The sequence below is a fragment of the Bufo gargarizans genome, chromosome 5, assembly GCF_014858855.1.
Source record: "Bufo gargarizans isolate SCDJY-AF-19 chromosome 5, ASM1485885v1, whole genome shotgun sequence".
Taxonomy (NCBI): Eukaryota; Metazoa; Chordata; class Amphibia; order Anura; family Bufonidae; genus Bufo; species Bufo gargarizans.
In genome coordinates this window covers 273,199,937-273,216,355 of record NC_058084.1, presented here as the reverse complement: position 1 = coordinate 273,216,355, position 16,419 = coordinate 273,199,937, and the positions used below count along the sequence as shown (strand labels likewise).

At 38.6% G+C, this 16,419-nt stretch overlaps 1 protein-coding gene across 2 annotated transcripts in view; it reads left to right on the top strand.

Annotated features, from left to right (window-relative positions):
• LOC122939661 (dynein axonemal heavy chain 5-like) overlaps positions 1 to 16,419 on the top strand; it is a 337,492-nt gene that overhangs the window by 294,579 nt on the left and 26,494 nt on the right. For both annotated transcript variants that reach the window (XM_044295816.1, XM_044295814.1), the window contains exons 66-74: positions 394 to 564; positions 1,967 to 2,345; positions 3,393 to 3,664; positions 4,202 to 4,366; positions 4,624 to 4,891; positions 7,998 to 8,119; positions 8,813 to 9,160; positions 11,379 to 11,567; positions 13,969 to 14,101. In XM_044295816.1, coding sequence (XP_044151751.1) covers positions 394 to 564; positions 1,967 to 2,345; positions 3,393 to 3,664; positions 4,202 to 4,366; positions 4,624 to 4,891; positions 7,998 to 8,119; positions 8,813 to 9,160; positions 11,379 to 11,567; positions 13,969 to 14,101 — 2,047 coding nt within the window. The remainder of the gene's footprint in view (positions 1 to 393; positions 565 to 1,966; positions 2,346 to 3,392; positions 3,665 to 4,201; positions 4,367 to 4,623; positions 4,892 to 7,997; positions 8,120 to 8,812; positions 9,161 to 11,378; positions 11,568 to 13,968; positions 14,102 to 16,419) is intronic.

The following is a 16,419-nucleotide window of genomic DNA, read 5'->3' as shown; positions in this document are numbered from 1 at the left end:
TCTATTTGCAGCATCAGGATTTATCACCCCTGTCCTAGTAGACACCATCACAACAGTGATGTGATAGCTGCAGAACAGGGGACAAAAGCTAGAATAGAGAATTGTCACTTGAAGGAAGTGCAAGTGCTCTTTTACTGGGCACGTAACTATTTTGACCAAAACACGTAAAACAGTAATCTCGTCTGGGTTTCTGCATTCACAACTAGGCATTAAATAAATCACCTTAAAATGTGCAACAAAGCATATATTAGTAACTGCTTGCCTACAGGGAAGGGAATTCCTACTCTGCTATAAAAAGTGAAAATTATAACTGAAAATTAACGTTTCTCCATGAAATTGCTGTATTCTGTGTTGGGATGATAAGACCACATTTCCTTGCACTTATGTTATTAGGAGCTAGAAGCTGAGAGGGTCAAGCTAATGGAAGAAGTGACTTCAAACAAGAGGAAAATGCAGGAGCTCGAGGACAATCTGTTATTCCGCCTTACCAGCACACAAGGTTCTCTTGTAGAAGATGAGTCTCTAATCGAGGTTCTTAGGATTACAAAAACCACAGCAGAGGAGGTATGGCATATCAGTTATATATTTTACCTAGTTTTTATATTTTTGTTGTTATAATGTGACTGCACAAACTAACAGCATAAAATATATGAGGATGTCATGTAATACAGATAAATAATGACGTTGTGGTGCTAATAGACTAGAGATGTAGATATCAACACATCATACCACAATCTGGCTCTATGCATTTCATTATTAATGTTGCTGAAACATTTGCCAAGACATAGTACAATGGATAAAAAAGTTATTGTATCAGTCCCAGATGCGATTAAAAAGTAGTCATAATAAATGCGTTACAATTAAAGTTGCTCCAAGAAAATGAAACATTTATGTCAGAGGAAAATATAATTCTGCCTGCTGTTTAAAGACTTATTTGGCTAATATAATCTTCGTTTGTAAGAATAATTTGCCTTCTGGAAGCCGTCAAGTAGTTTTGTGGGTAACATTTAGCAGTAAAAATCGCTCAGAATTTAAATATCTCTAGCATTTTACAGTATATGTTGCAGGATTAAAATAATAAAGAAATATGGAACATTTGTGTTGGCATAGATTTATGGTAGTTCTCAATGTGTGGAAATGTCAATAGTAAACTTAGCATGTAAGCCTATAGCCAACAGTTCTGATCTGTATGGCCAAGTTCACAACACATTTTGCATCCTATTAGAGTATACAGGAATCATAGGCTTATTAGATTTAAGTCAAATCTGTGATTATAGATGAAACAAAAAAAAAATAATTAGAATATCATGCAAAAGTTCATTTATTTCAGTAATGCAACTTAAAAGGAGTTGCATTAATGCAACTTAAAATATTGTGAAAAAGTTCAATATTCTAGGCTTAAAGTGTCACACTCTAGTCAGCTAATTAATCCATACCCCCTGAGCAAAGGGTACCCAAGATTGTGACTTTGGGGTTTCATAAGCTTTAAGACATAATCATCCAAATTATAATAAATAAAGGCTTGAAATATCTCGCTTTGCATGTAATGAGTCTATCTCATATGTTAGTTTCACCTTTTAAGTTGCATTACCGAAATAAATGAATTTTGCATGATATTCACATTTTTCGAGTTTCACCTGTATATGGGGCTCTACTGTCCCTCCAATACAGATTTCTGTCATACATAGCATTTAGTTCCATACATCATGGCATGTACCAGCAGCTGCTCATAAAGGACTACCTATGCGTCCATGTGTTGGGAGCCCTCAAAGACTTTTACATTCAGAAGAAATAAATGAGTTTAGTTTTGTTTGTACTACACAAGATTACAATCCAAACTGCATGTTCAACTTATTTTTACTGATAAGATACAAAGTAGCCCGAGATTTCGAAATGTCTGCAGACAAGACTTCCTTTGCTTCATATAAATGAATTATAAATGTGCTGCGGGTCTTGGTTTTTCAAGGTCAGTGAGAAGCTGACGATTGCAGCAGAAACAGAGTTGAAGATTAATACAGCTCGAGAGGAGTATCGCCCTGTAGCAACGCGTGGCAGCATCCTCTACTTCCTTATTGTGGAAATGAGCCTAGTGAATGTAATGTATCAGACATCACTCCGCCAGTTTCTGGGTATCTTCGACTTGTCGATGGAAAGGTCGGTGAAATCTCAACTGACTGCCAAGAGAATTGCAAACATCATTGAGTACCTTACCTTTGAAGTGTTTAAATACACTGCTCAAGGCCTGTATGAAGACCACAAGTTTCTGTTCTCTTTGCTCATGGCATTAAAGATAGACCTGCAAGCTAAGAAAATCTCTCACAATGAATTCCAGACTTTCATTAAAGGTACAATATGCAGATGTTTTGACAGTACTTCCTGCCGTGTTTTATATTTTATTGGGTAACAGTTATTCCCAGAGCATAATAATAGATGCATAAAATTACTACTAAATAACATTTTGGTGCAGTAGAAGTCTCATTTTTTTATATTTTTTTAGTAACTGGCTATGCAGCTCTTATAGCTGAGTGGTTAAGTGCCTTGCCTCTAATACAGAAGGTCGTGAGTCCGAATCCTCGCAGAAACTTTTCTGAAATACAGGCTAAATTAGATTTAACTACACTGGGGTGTCCCCAAGCGCTGACTCCATATATGGGCATAACTATATATGGAGTCAGAGCAGGACTCATAAGACTAACTAGAGACCCGACACCCTCCCCTCTTCAGAGCAGGGGGTGCCTGGGGTTCTCCCATTGACTTCCATTGTGCTCGGGTGCTCTGTAGTGTTCCACTTGAGCACACAAGCACTTTGGCGCTCGCTCAACATTAGTCTGCATTTTTTTTATGTCTATGGCATGTAAGACTGCCTGTCTGTTCACTGTAGGCAGACAGGACAACCTGTGGGAGATACCACTCCATATGCAGGATACATTTTTATTATAATTGTGCAGTAGATATAATGTGAGCATGATAGTATGTAAACCTAATGCCCAAATATTTAACTTCATACTGAACATAAACTGTGCTGAATCAACACTAATAGTAAATATAAGGCCTGATTCACACGGCTGTATTTTCAGTCTTTGTCTGATGTGCATTTTTTGCGGATAGTACGTCGACCCATTAGTTTCTGTGGGACTGCTAAAAATGCGGACACCACATGGATATCATTGGGATGCACACAGCCGGTATTCGCATTCTGTGAATCTGTTGATTGTGTACTGCAAAATGGATACGGCCATGTGAATGTAACCTAACTTGGAAAGGGGTTGATGAATAGGCTCAAAGAAATTAGTCAAGTAGGATACATTTAGTGTGATGGTAAGGCAATGTTTCCCAGATAGTAATATGTACAAAACTCCAAAATTAGAAACTATTCTTCTTTCTCTTTCCAGGTGGTGCAACATTAGATCTGAATTCTGTGGAGCCAAAACCGAAAAAATGGATACTTGATATGACCTGGCTCAATCTAGTGCAGTTATCTAATTTGCCACCTTTTAATAACCTCCTTGGACAGGTGTCTAGGAATGAGAAAGCATGGAAGATCTGGTTTGATGAGGAAGCCCCAGAAGAGGCAACATTACCAGATGGATATGATGGCCTATTAGATACTTTTAGAAAGTTGCTTCTTATTCGAAGCTGGTGTCCTGATCGTACTATCGCACAGGTATAGTTGCATTTGATCTGACCCAGTTTTAAATACATATTATATTTAATATGTTTTATTCAGGGCCAAGAGCCTGATAAGCAGTGAACATGTACAACATGTAGTAGAACAATATGCAAAGTCCCAATACAACGTTTTCTTTTATATTTTTGAACCATAAATGTATTGTCATAGTAACTAATACTTAGACATTTGCTGCTTCTTTAAATAATGTCCACATCTGGGTGGCAATACACAAGATATTTTGAATAGCTTTTTGAATAGTCAAAAAGGCTGATTCTGATGAACATTGCTGTTTTTTAATGACATCAATGAGCATTATAGATGCCAACTAATGGCAGATATCTGTTGATCAGTTGATTTGCTGTGTTTGTTTTTTCAGTCTTTGACTGTAGCTGATAAGTTGTTTATGCCAAATTGCTGATCTGCATCCCATCAATGCAAACTGAGATTACACCACAGATTGTGAAAGTGGCTGTCTGAGAACCCTAATGTATGGCCAGTCTACAAGTGACCTTTTTTTTTTTTTTTGTGTAGGCTAGACATTACATAGCGGAATCTCTAGGTGTAAGATATGCTGAAGGTTTTATTCTTGATATGGAAGCCATGTGGTCTGAAAGTGATTGCCGAACCCCTCTGATCTGCTTCCTGTCCATGGGCTCAGATCCCACAGAAAACATTGATCGCCTGGCCAAGTCCAAGGTACTGTATAATACTAACACAAGATCCATGTACATCTAAAGCCTACTTTGTATACCAGACAAAAATGAAGAGATATTTTTGATAACACATTTGGTAGTACCTACCAAACATACTTCACTGCACTTATGTGAATGTGATCTATGCACATCTTTCAGTTCTCTAGCGAGGAGCAATGAAGCTGCTATATCCCAAAAATGCTCGAGTGACTAAAATATATATTTTTTTTTTATATCAATAATGCTTTTTTTTGTTCACAGAATGCTCCGTGTCGTGCCATTTCTATGGGCCAGGGGCAAGAGGTTCATGCAAGACGTCTTCTAAGTCAGTCCATGCAAGATGGTGGATGGTTACTCCTTCAGAACTGTCATTTAGGACTGGACTTCATGGATGAATTACTGGATACAATTACTGTCACAGAAACTGTACATGAAGGTTTCAGAACATGGATCACCACAGAAGTTCACCCCAAATTTCCTATAAATTTGCTACAGTCATCAATAAAATTTACTAATGAACCACCTCAAGGTACATTTCTCCTCTTTGTCTGAAATTATATTGTTAAACAGTGGCTTGCAATCAGACCATTGTACAATTCCTCAAGTTGATTACACAATGTGAGATCTGATCCTCATTTCCTCATTATTGGCCTGTAATAAAGATGCACAAGGACATATAAGGCAAGTCCATATTTGGTGGAAATTTTCTGCTGTGGATTCATCATGGGTTTTACACCTGATACATTTAAAGTGATAGAAGTCTGTGGTGAAAGTCCATGACGTTTCCACTACAGAATTGCAGATTTGAAAATCTCTAGCATGCTTGCTTATCTTTAAAAGTCTCTTCTACTTGCCTTGTACTATATTCAGTGGAAGATTTTACCTGTGCCAATTTACTGGTAAAATACGCAGGAAATCCTCCATGTGTGAATTTACCTTTGTGGAGGTCTGAATGTAGCCTAAGGCTACACATAGTCACATAGTCATTGTTTGGGCAGGAATTTCCATCAGTGATTGTGAGCTAAAACTAGGTGAGGGTCAAAAAAACAGAACAGTTCCAAATCTTTCCATTATACCATATCTCTATGAAGGCTTCACCTATGGTTCTGGCTTACAATCACTGATGGAAATCAACGACCAAACACCAAATCATTGAAATGTGAACTAGGCCTTAAGATGCATTTACACCAACAGATTATCTGACCAATTTCTGTCCAGTCAGACCAATAATATTGTATAACAAAACATCTGTGTGTGTAAACGGCCAGGGGACCAATGGTTGGCCAGAAAACTCTGTTGATGTAAATGCACCCTTACTTGCAGCGTACCAGATATTGTTGTTAGTAATAATAACTATAATTACTACTGTAATGTTATTTCTTACCCATTAGCATTTGGCTAATTTGTAGTTTTTGTAGTATTTTGACTTAAGTCTCAACTTTTCTGCTTTTCAATGATCCCAGTAGAAATCTCATCTATTAAAGAATGCCTTCTCAAAGTGTACCTAAACCTTCAAATACACTTCATTAAAATCTATTCTGAATCTGAAGTAAATTATTTTTGTAATATACTTTAATACGTTTTTTTCATTTTTCTAGTGAAATAGGCACCTGAAGTTCAGGTGCCTATCGCACTTTGCAATCCATACTCCCCTACACCACTGTGTACTGGAGTACAGATTCCCCCTGTGGCTGCACTGAGCGCTGTATAGGCTTGAGTATTACGGCTGTATACAGTGTATTAGCAGAGTGGAGCAAGAGCAGGCAGGAGTTCCCATTTTGTATTGTTGCTTTGCCTGTGCCCATTCTGCTAAAACCTCAAATGCTATTGATTTGACCAAAAAGCCGGCCATAAACATCTATGACAGTCTTGAGAAGAGCTGCGCTGCTACAGGCAGAACAGTGATGCTCCGGCTTGTACAGTGCTCAGTGCAGCTGCAGGGGAATCCGTACTTCAGTCCACAGCGGTGTGTGGGAGTATGGATTGCAAAGTACAATAGGCACCTAAACTTCAGGTGCCCATTTCACTAGGAAAAGTTTTTTTTTAAGTGCATTACAAACATCATTTCCCTCACATTTAGAATAGATGTTAATGACGTGTAATTGAAGGTTTGGGTACACTTTAAGATCCTACATGAAAACAGCAATAATTCACTTTCTATATTTGTCTCTAAAGCCATGATCATGCTATCTAGTCAATATAGTAGAACTGAGAAGTGTTAGGTTAGAGGCTTTAGAATAATTACTTTATCTTCCATGCATGTTCCTACTACTGGATTACAGGAGATTGATGTTAAATACAAAATGGACATTGTAAAACAGTAGATCAAATGATAATATACAGGTTTTCCTACTGCTTAAATCTGAGTTATTAAAGAGGATCTCAGAGCTCTCCTAGCATGTCTATTGTGACAAATACTTACATTTGCCATTGAGATATAATCCAGGAGCAAGCTTTCTTGCTGAACTCTACATTGTGCAATTTCTCTTCGGTTAACAACTCCATGTTAACATTCCCCCTTTTCATACCGTGACACTGTCAATATGGACACATCCTATTGACAAGGGGATTGGTAACACCTAGTTGTCAATTTATTTGTACGTTTCCAGGACAGAAAATAGTGGTAGGTATTTGATTAAAAAAAATACTTCCGTTCCCTGTGATGTAGCACTGGTAAGACTGATGTAAATTAATCTCCATGGAGAGATAGTTAGAGATAAATAGACTGTACCAGTTTGTAACTTGTCTTGTTCATGTTTATTGCAATTGACTGTATTATGTATGTTACTTCAGAGCACTGAGCTAAAGAGCTGCCTCACCCTCCTTTCTGCTCTGCTTGTCAGGAATTATGATCCTGAATAAAGCTGATCTTTAGCTGAATCTCTGGGAATGGAGTTCATGAGGAGACATGAATTACAGAGAGGATGGACAGGACAGGCTGTGCTAATGTAGCCAACTGCATACAAGAGCTGCTGCTCATTAGCCACATTCCCACCCTATTCTCTGTACTTCATGTCTCCTCATGAACTCCATTCCCCAGAGATTCAGTTGAAGATCATATTAAACTATATTTAGGATTATAATCCCTGACAAGCTGAGTAGAGAGGAAGATGAGGCAACTCTTTAGCTCAGTGTTCCGAAGTAACTTGTCCTGCTATGTGATTAGGACATGTTTTGTGTGTACTTGAGTGCTCTCCAGACAAAAGAAGACAATATAACTAATGAAAGGTTTTTGGGAGTATATTTGAATGACCAGAGAACCCCTTTAATGTTAATGTTGTTTTAATTGTTGGATAAGTAAAACACAGCATAGAGACACCTGATCGTGACTTTCATGGCCAGAACAGAGCAGAGGACAAGGGCTGAAGTTACAAGTAGGAGATCATTGTAAATGATATATTTTTTTTTGTATTGCAACATTTAAGCAATGTAATGCCACTAAAGCAGATATACTCGGACACATCATCACAATTTTTGGAATTTGGGTGCCTCATATTGCCCAATAGATGCATGTCAGACTTTTAGGTTTACTCAACTGAAATCTCAAATTATTTCTGATATTACTCATGTTCACAAAGTATTATTGGAAAAGAGGCAACATGCTTCATAAAAAAATTCTTTTTTTTGGGCAAAAGGTGTAAAGGCAGGATTGAAGAGGACATATTCTGGGGTTTCTCAGGAACTACTGGATGTAACCAATGTGCCACAGTGGAAACCACTGCTCTATGCAGTTGCTTTTCTCCATACAACAGTGCAGGTAACAACAGTATAGCATGATTAAGACATTATTTTTCCTTTCCAGTCTTGTGCGTGTCATTTATTTATTGTTCCCTGTACCCTATTAGTATTCAGATTGTAGAAGTTTAGATTAAAGGGATATTCCACTTTCCGCAAATCAATTTTATTGTTCGTATAATTAAAAGTATTCAGGTTTCTAATATACTTTCCACATCTGTTCAGCATAGCAGTTAATATCCCTGCTTTTTTTGATTCATTGGGAACATTGTTGTGCATTTCCAGTGGATAGAAATCCGTTCTGGTCATACAGTGGTTACCGATGTCTTTGCATACAGTACAGCTATCAGATCATAACAAATGTTGAAGGCTCGGTTTGAATGAATGCAAGCAGAGATAATGAAATCCATGCAGAATGCAGAAAGTATATTGCAAAATTGCATGTTTTCATTGTATAAATCTATTGGAATACCCCTTTAATTACTCCTGAGTTTGTCCACTAATGGACAAAGACAGGAGTATAGTGCCTGTGCATTACGGCAGTCCATTTACATTGTGTAAGGATTCATATTTTATCATATAAAACTTACAGCATCTTTGTGATGTATTTACATGATTAGAAATGTGTGTTCTCATAGCAAAGGCATGCTTCTTTGGTTATAAAATATATGACTTTTTGGTAATGTTTTATATTTCTTGTTTTATTATCCTGTAGGAAAGAAGAAAGTTTGGTCCTCTAGGATGGAACATCCCGTATGAATTTAACCAAGCAGATTTTGCCGCCAGTGTGCAATTTGTCCAGAACCATTTGGATGACATAGGCACCAAACGTCCAGTGAACTGGAACTGCCTGCGCTATATGCTGGGAGAAGTGCAGTACGGTGGTCGTGTCACCGATGATCTTGATAAGACATTGCTTAACACGTTTGCTACAGTTTGGTTTGGAGAGCACATGTTTTCTGACAAATTCTGTTTCTATAAAGGCTATGGAATACCTAAGGGTAAAACAGTTGATGAGTTTCTCCAGCATATAGAGCAGTTGCCAATGGTGGACACACCACAAGTAAGAACAACATACCGTACATATATGAGATGTATGATTTAGAGTTACCACAGACCTACAATTTCATTTTTTTCTGTTGCTCTACCCGAACAATAAGTAAAAAATAAACATCCACATTAGATTACTATCTGCCCAATAAGCTTGTTCAGCTGTCTCTCCCGATCCCACCATACACATGAATGTTCAGCTTGGCCAAGCATGCATGTCTTGTGAATAGCACAATGGTAAGATCTGCTGCTAGACACCTCTGACAGGCAGCTTATCTACTCCTGAGTCTAACCATCATACTCGGACCTTTTCTTTCCTGACATCTGTGGCCAGGGGAGATTTGAAAGGCCCTTCTACACATTAGATGGTTGCCTGACCCACTGAAATCAGCAGGTTTGTCCTATATACAGTATGTCTAATGTGTATGGCCCTCTAGATGTGTATCAGACAAAATCGCTAATTTTAACTGCACTGGCCAACCATTTAATGAGTATGGGAGTCTCCAGAATCTCCCTCAATGGCAGATTGTGGGGGAGAGAATGGTCTGGCAGTTGGATTTCAATTGACAGATCCTTTTGTTGTCAGCGAGATAAGAAGCTGCCAGAGAAGTCTTGCAGTGGCTTTCTTCCTTCTCCCCAGTCAGAACACATGCATCCTCAGTCAAACTGCATGTATATGGAGGGGGGTTAAGAGAGATAAAATGTATTTGGAAAGTCTTCAGATCTTTTCACTTTTTCACATTTTGTAATATTGTGAGCTTGTGCTAAAGCAGAAAAAAAAAGTTTTCCCTCATTAATCTGCATTCAATACCTTATAATGAGAAAGTGAATAAATACTTGCAAATTTATTAAAAAGTAAAAACTAAAATGTTGCATGGACATACCTGTAAGTATTCAGACTTATTGATGTAGCCCTTGAAATGTAGCTCTGGGGACTTCCCATTTCTCTTGATCACCTTTGAAATGCTTCAACACCTTGATTGGTGTCCACCTGTGGTAAATTCAGTTCTTTAGACAAGATTTGAAAAAATATGGCGCTGTCTATATAAGGTCTTACAGCTGACAATATATAGCAAAGAAAATACCAAGCCATGAGGAAAAAAGAACTGTCTGCAGAGCTCAGAGACAGGATTGGGTGGAGTCACAGATCTTGCAAAAGGTTCAAAAAATTTCTGCTACACTGAAAGTTCCTAAGAACACAGTGACCTCCATAATTCTTAAATGGAAGAATTTTAGAACAACCAAGACTTTTCCTACAGCTGTCTCTCCCACCAAACTAAGTGATTAGAGGAGAAGGACCTTGGTAAGAGAGGTGGCCAATAACCCAAATGAAACTCTGTCTGAGCTCCAAACATCCTGTGTGCAGATGGGAGAAACATCCAGAAGGTCATCCATCACCGCAGCATACAGTTTAGCATAGTGGTGGCAGCATCATGCTGTGGGCAGGGAGGCTAGTCAGGGTTGTAGAAAAGCTGAATGGACCAAAGTACAGAAATATTCTTAATGAAAACCTGATCAAGAGTTCTCTGGAACTTAGACTGGGCCGAAGTTTCATCTTCCAACTAGACAATGACACTTAGCACACAGCCAAGACAACACAGGAATGGCTTAGGGACAACTCTATGAATGTCTTTGAGTGGCCCACCTAGAGCTGTGACTTGAACCCAGTCAAACATTTCTGGAGACACCTGAAAATGACTGTCCACTGATGGTCCCCACCCAACCTGACGGAGCTTGAGAGTATCTGCAAAGAAAAATGGCAGAAAATTCCCAAATCCAGGTGTGCAAACCTTGTGATATCATACCCAAGAAGGCTGAAGGTTGTAATTGCTGCTAAAGGTGCTTTTACTTAGTACTGAGTAAAGGGTCTGAATACTTATGTCAGTGTAATATTTTCATTTCTCCTTTTTTTGTCATTATGGGGTATTGAGTACAGATTATGGGAAAATTTTTTTTATTTAGCACAAGGTCGCACTATAACAAAATGTGAAAAAAGTGAAAAGGTCTGAAGACTTTCCAAATGCAATATAACTTGTTCAGCTGATAGCTATGTAATGTGTATGACTAGAATTACTACATTTTAAAGCTTCATAGCTCAGGCTTTATCAATTTATGTATTTATGGTTTCTTATTCTTTACACAGCACATTCTTGTTTTATTTTGCAGCCTTTCATGTTGTGTTTGCTCTAGCATTAGGCCTGTACTCAATAATGAATATGTTTTTCTTAAAGGTGTTTGGATTGCACCCGAATGCAGACATAACCTACCAAACAAACATGGCAAATGAGACTCTAAGCACAATAGTCAATATTCAGCCGAAGGACAGTGGGGGAGGAGCAGGAGAGACCAGAGAGACTATTGTCCAACGTCTTGCAGATGAGATGTTGGAGAAATTACCAGAGGACTACATTCCACATGAGGTACTTGCGTGTTCATCTTATTGGCTTTCTGTGTTTGAGAATAGGTGGAAACAGAAATCTCATTCGTATAAGTGAGTGTCATCTAGCTATCTAAGTATGGTGCAGGCACCATAAAAAGCCAGCTGTGCATGCTTGTCCATGTGTCAGAGATTATTTCATTACCACCCGTAAATGTCTTCATGCATCTGCTGCTGACATCACTTTACGTATTGATCTTTTATTTTAGTAACATTACAACATATTCCTTAGGTACTGTAAGCCTCTAAGACTTGACATTGCTATATCTGACATCCAAGGCTGGAAGGCTACACACAGCCTTGAGATATCCAATCATATGAAACTATTGATTTGAGCTTCTTAAAGGAATTTTAGAAATAATTGCTTGTTTTTCATATTGATCACATCTCAGGTCTCCAACGTGATGCATAAAAAATACTACCCAACATAAACATACACGATTATTTGAAAGATCTTAGCCTAATGTTGCACTCAGTGCAATACAATCTAACTTAAAATTCCCATGAATTGGTGGAAGTCCAATATACATCATATACATTTATAGGGAATTTATAGCCCCTTACAGGAGCAGCAGAGAGGTCTATAGTGACACCACCAGTAGGTGATGTATGCCAGCATCGGGTACATTTCTGCCTGAATCAATACACCGCCTGATTTTTCCACACGGAAAATTGATACAACTATATGTGGCGAGCTATGCTAACATAATAAATGCTAACATAATAGCTATGCTCCCATAACAGTTCTATCCACAGAGCAGGCACAGTGTCACCACAACATTTCAATCTACAATGGTGTTTTATTGAGAGGTTTTCTTTCTAATGCAGATTTCCCACTGTTGTAGGGTGTTTATTATTTCGCATGACATAGTCATTCTAGTTGGGTACTTAATGCTTGGTTATATCTTACTACTACAACTGGAAGAAATCCAAAGCTAATCAGAACCTATAAAACAACTGATTAGTCAGCAGATTTGTACCTATGAAACTGGCTGAGTGTAAACATCATGATGCCTGGCCCTGTCAATCAATGTCAAATCAGGTACAAATCTGCTGACAGATGCCCTTTAATGCATCCCTACTGTACATATAGCGCGTTTTTCTAATTCCAGAATAGAATATTTGTTTCAGGAGCCAGCTTCCCCCTTAATAAAGACATGCATTTGCTTTATATTAAAATGATGCAATAATTGTGAATGATTGTGGCAGGATAAATTGTTTGGCTGATTATTAACTGCAATTAAGAGTATTCATTTTATTTTGCTTTTACGACATCCAGCTAAATATTATCTTTGTATTCTTACTTGTCGAGCGCTATATTCATGCATGCAGGGATAGACAAATTGCCTGTCTTTATCTCCTTTGGGCTGCATTTCAGCACATTTTAACAGTATGAATGTATTAGTGTGAGGGAAAAGTCTGTTTGGCATCTAAATGCAGAGGAGAATTAGATGCTGAAAATGTAGATGAGCAAATTGTATGAAGGTGGGTTGAAAAGAATATGTTAAAATCAGCTTTCATTATGAGTCCTAAAAAAACCTGTTCATCATTGACGAGAATAGTCAGGCTCTTATAAAGGAGCATGTACAGTGGGAATTTCATCCCATATTGGCAGAGCTATAAACACCACATATTGGCCTTCACCCAGATGCACATAAACCGCCTTGAATTAACATGATATAAGGATATAAAATACAGCTTTTAAAGCACACTTACCATTTGGTATTGATGGATAACATAAGTGTCAGAGCAGTTGTTCCCCAGTTATATTATCTGACCCTTAAATCAGATTAAGTAACACTATTGTGATGAAAGAGGCTAAAGGGAATGCTATTTACAGTACTCTGCACTTATGCTCACTCCTTTTGGTTGGGCAGATGTAGCAAATCTGAATTTGTTAATTAGTTCTAGAAAATGATCCTATTGCATTGCTAACACATTGTAGACAGCGCTAGTCCGCATTATTGACAGCGCTAGACCGCACTCGTGACCAGAAAGGCACCACACGCTCCATTCTGGACACGAGTGCGGTCTAGCGCTGTCAATCTAAAGGCAGGGGGTGTCGTTGGAGTGGTGCTCAAACCGTATAAGCCCACCTCCTGGTGCTCGAATAGTTCATTTGCATCATTTTAAAAGCTCATTTTTCTCCACAACAAAACCATCAACAGATATAAGACAGGTATGGTGTTAATCACCGTCATCAACCAAGGTTGATCCAGAAGACACAGCCACTTTAAGTTGTGGCTCTTCCTCCATATGTCCTAATAATGGGATAGTATCATAAAATATGGATTCTTAAGCCATTTCTTTGTTTCTACTGTAGATCATCTCCTTGAAATGTTTCATATGTAGAAATCTTTGCGCTCATTCTCCAATATCTGTAGGTTAAAGCTCGACTCCAGAAGATGGGCCCCATTCAACCAATGAATATATTCCTGCGGCAAGAGATTGATCGCATGCAGCGGGTGATTGCAAGAGTCAGGAGTACGCTTACTGACCTTAAACTGGCAATTGATGGTAAGATGATTTGTTGTCTGATACCTTTCCATTTACACAACTGATCTGATCTGCATTTTGTCTGAAAAATCATTTATTAGATAAGGTGAGATTAGTAGGAAATAATTATTTACTATAATTTTGGTTCTGGTGGTAAATTTCGAGTTACTGTAGTTGCATGAGAATACATGACAATGTTTAATTCCCACCATGCCTTGAAAATCAGTCACCTTGATGATATCATAAGGGGCGAGACATCTTTTTCTGCCTTTTACATTGTAGCATTTGCCTTTCTCTGACGTATGGAAAGAAATAATGATCTGATACACTGCAGGCCTGGTACATGTATGGAAATGACTGATGTACATCTCACAGCTATCTCTTTCAGTCCATTGCTTCTTATCAAATGCTATCTTCACCCGAGGTGCACAGTGGAGGCTTTCTAAATGTCTGTAGTGGATAACATCATGGATGATAGGGCCCAGGTATGAGGCACATAACAAGTATCAAGCCAGTTATTATTGGTCATAGATCTACATGGGGTTGTGGACACGGCTTTAGGGGTTGGACAATTCATCTACATGTACGGATGAGTGACAGAATGAGAGTTGGATCCTTGAATGTTCCAGTATCTGTAGTGAACCAGTGTCCGGTTTAAGGAAAAGACTTAATGATAAAAAAATCAACTTTTTGCAGAGGTCTAAAGTTGCTACAAATGTTATCCGTTAAAGATTTTTTTTAAAATCTCCTTTGTATCTCTTTTTTACAAATGCCACCTGGCTGTGAAATATCATCCTCCAGGTAACCTTTTCAGTAATATGCTCGGTAAGCAGCAAAACCTGAACTGAAGCTATTAATATTTTTGATAGAAAGGGTGCACTTTCTCAGGATCCAGCGCTGTGAATAAATTGTGGTTGGAGAAATTACACCAAAATGCTACATCCAGTACACGTATTTGTACATATTTTCTGAAATGTGCCTCCAAGTTCATACAGCAAGGCTGAAGTACCTCTGTGCAGATTTGCTAATTTTACATTAGTTTTCAGACAGACATAACAGAGGCTTTACTGTTACTCCCCGAAGGTGGGAAAGTGGAGCACAGAACCTATTAAACCTGTACAGTCTTCCTTCCAGGGCTCAACATTTTCTATTCTGTTTTATGACTATACCCAAATGTTTTAATGTATCTCAAGAAGGGAAGCATTTTACAGACTGCGGAGGGCTGGAGCTTTGATAACATACTGTTTTAGGAAAAGGAAAGGGCATTTTTTGTGCCCGCAGCTTTTTATTGTAATGTTAAATTGTTAAAGATTTATTCGAACAGCTCAGCCTGGGTGATTTCCAATATGGTCATTATCAAAGGTCTCACAGGGTATGTAATGATAAACCCATTACACATATGGTTTTAAAACAGACGTATTGCCATCCAGTAGTGTGAGAATCCTGTACAATCTGTAATGGCAACCAGTAATGGATGTCCTGCTTAAAATGCTGTTTGGAGTCTCTGTCAATGAATAGCAATTCCGAAATATAATCTTATTGGAAGGGCTGTGTGGAATAGTAGCGGATACATTGGGGTGCGTTCACTAAGGGCTCATTCACACGACAGTGGAAGAAAATGGCTGTTAAAAACGCGCATCCATTTTCTGGCTGTCCATCTGTTTTTAATGGCCGTTTTGCATCATCTTTGCATCCACTTTGCATAAAACAGATGTAGTTCATTGGCTTGTTTTTTTAAACCTAAATTTGCACTGCCCTTAGTATACACAATGCCCACCATCGTGCCCCTGGATATCCAGTGGCCCCACCATAGTGCCCACCGCATTGTCCTCTACATAGTGCCCCAATATTTATAATGTCCCCCACATAGCTCTCCAGTATTTATAAAGGCCCCCACATAGTGCCCCCGTATATTTAATGCCCCCACTCTGAGTAGTGCCAACAGATCCTTTAAAAGAAACTCACCTCATTCACTTGCATGAGAATGAGGTGACCAGAAGATCCTCCAGCCCAGGCTCTGATACTATAGTGGGCCCCAAAGGTCCAGGAGAGAGAAAAACATTGTGTGCTGCCTCTGGAGCCAATAACTTGCAACTAGCATCTACCTGTTTGAATAAAAACCTATTAGTCTTTACTGATGATATAGGGAATGGGCCCTGAGAATAATTTCCTATGGTGGGCTCAAGGAACCCCAGTCCGACCATGGGCACCAGGACCTGATGCTGCCAGTGATATGACTTCAGGATGCTGGGACCGTCAGGTCCTGCCACCTCCAGTGTGGAGCAAGTGTTCCTTCACATGCAAAGTAATTTTTTTATTTTAACCTCTGAAAGACCTTC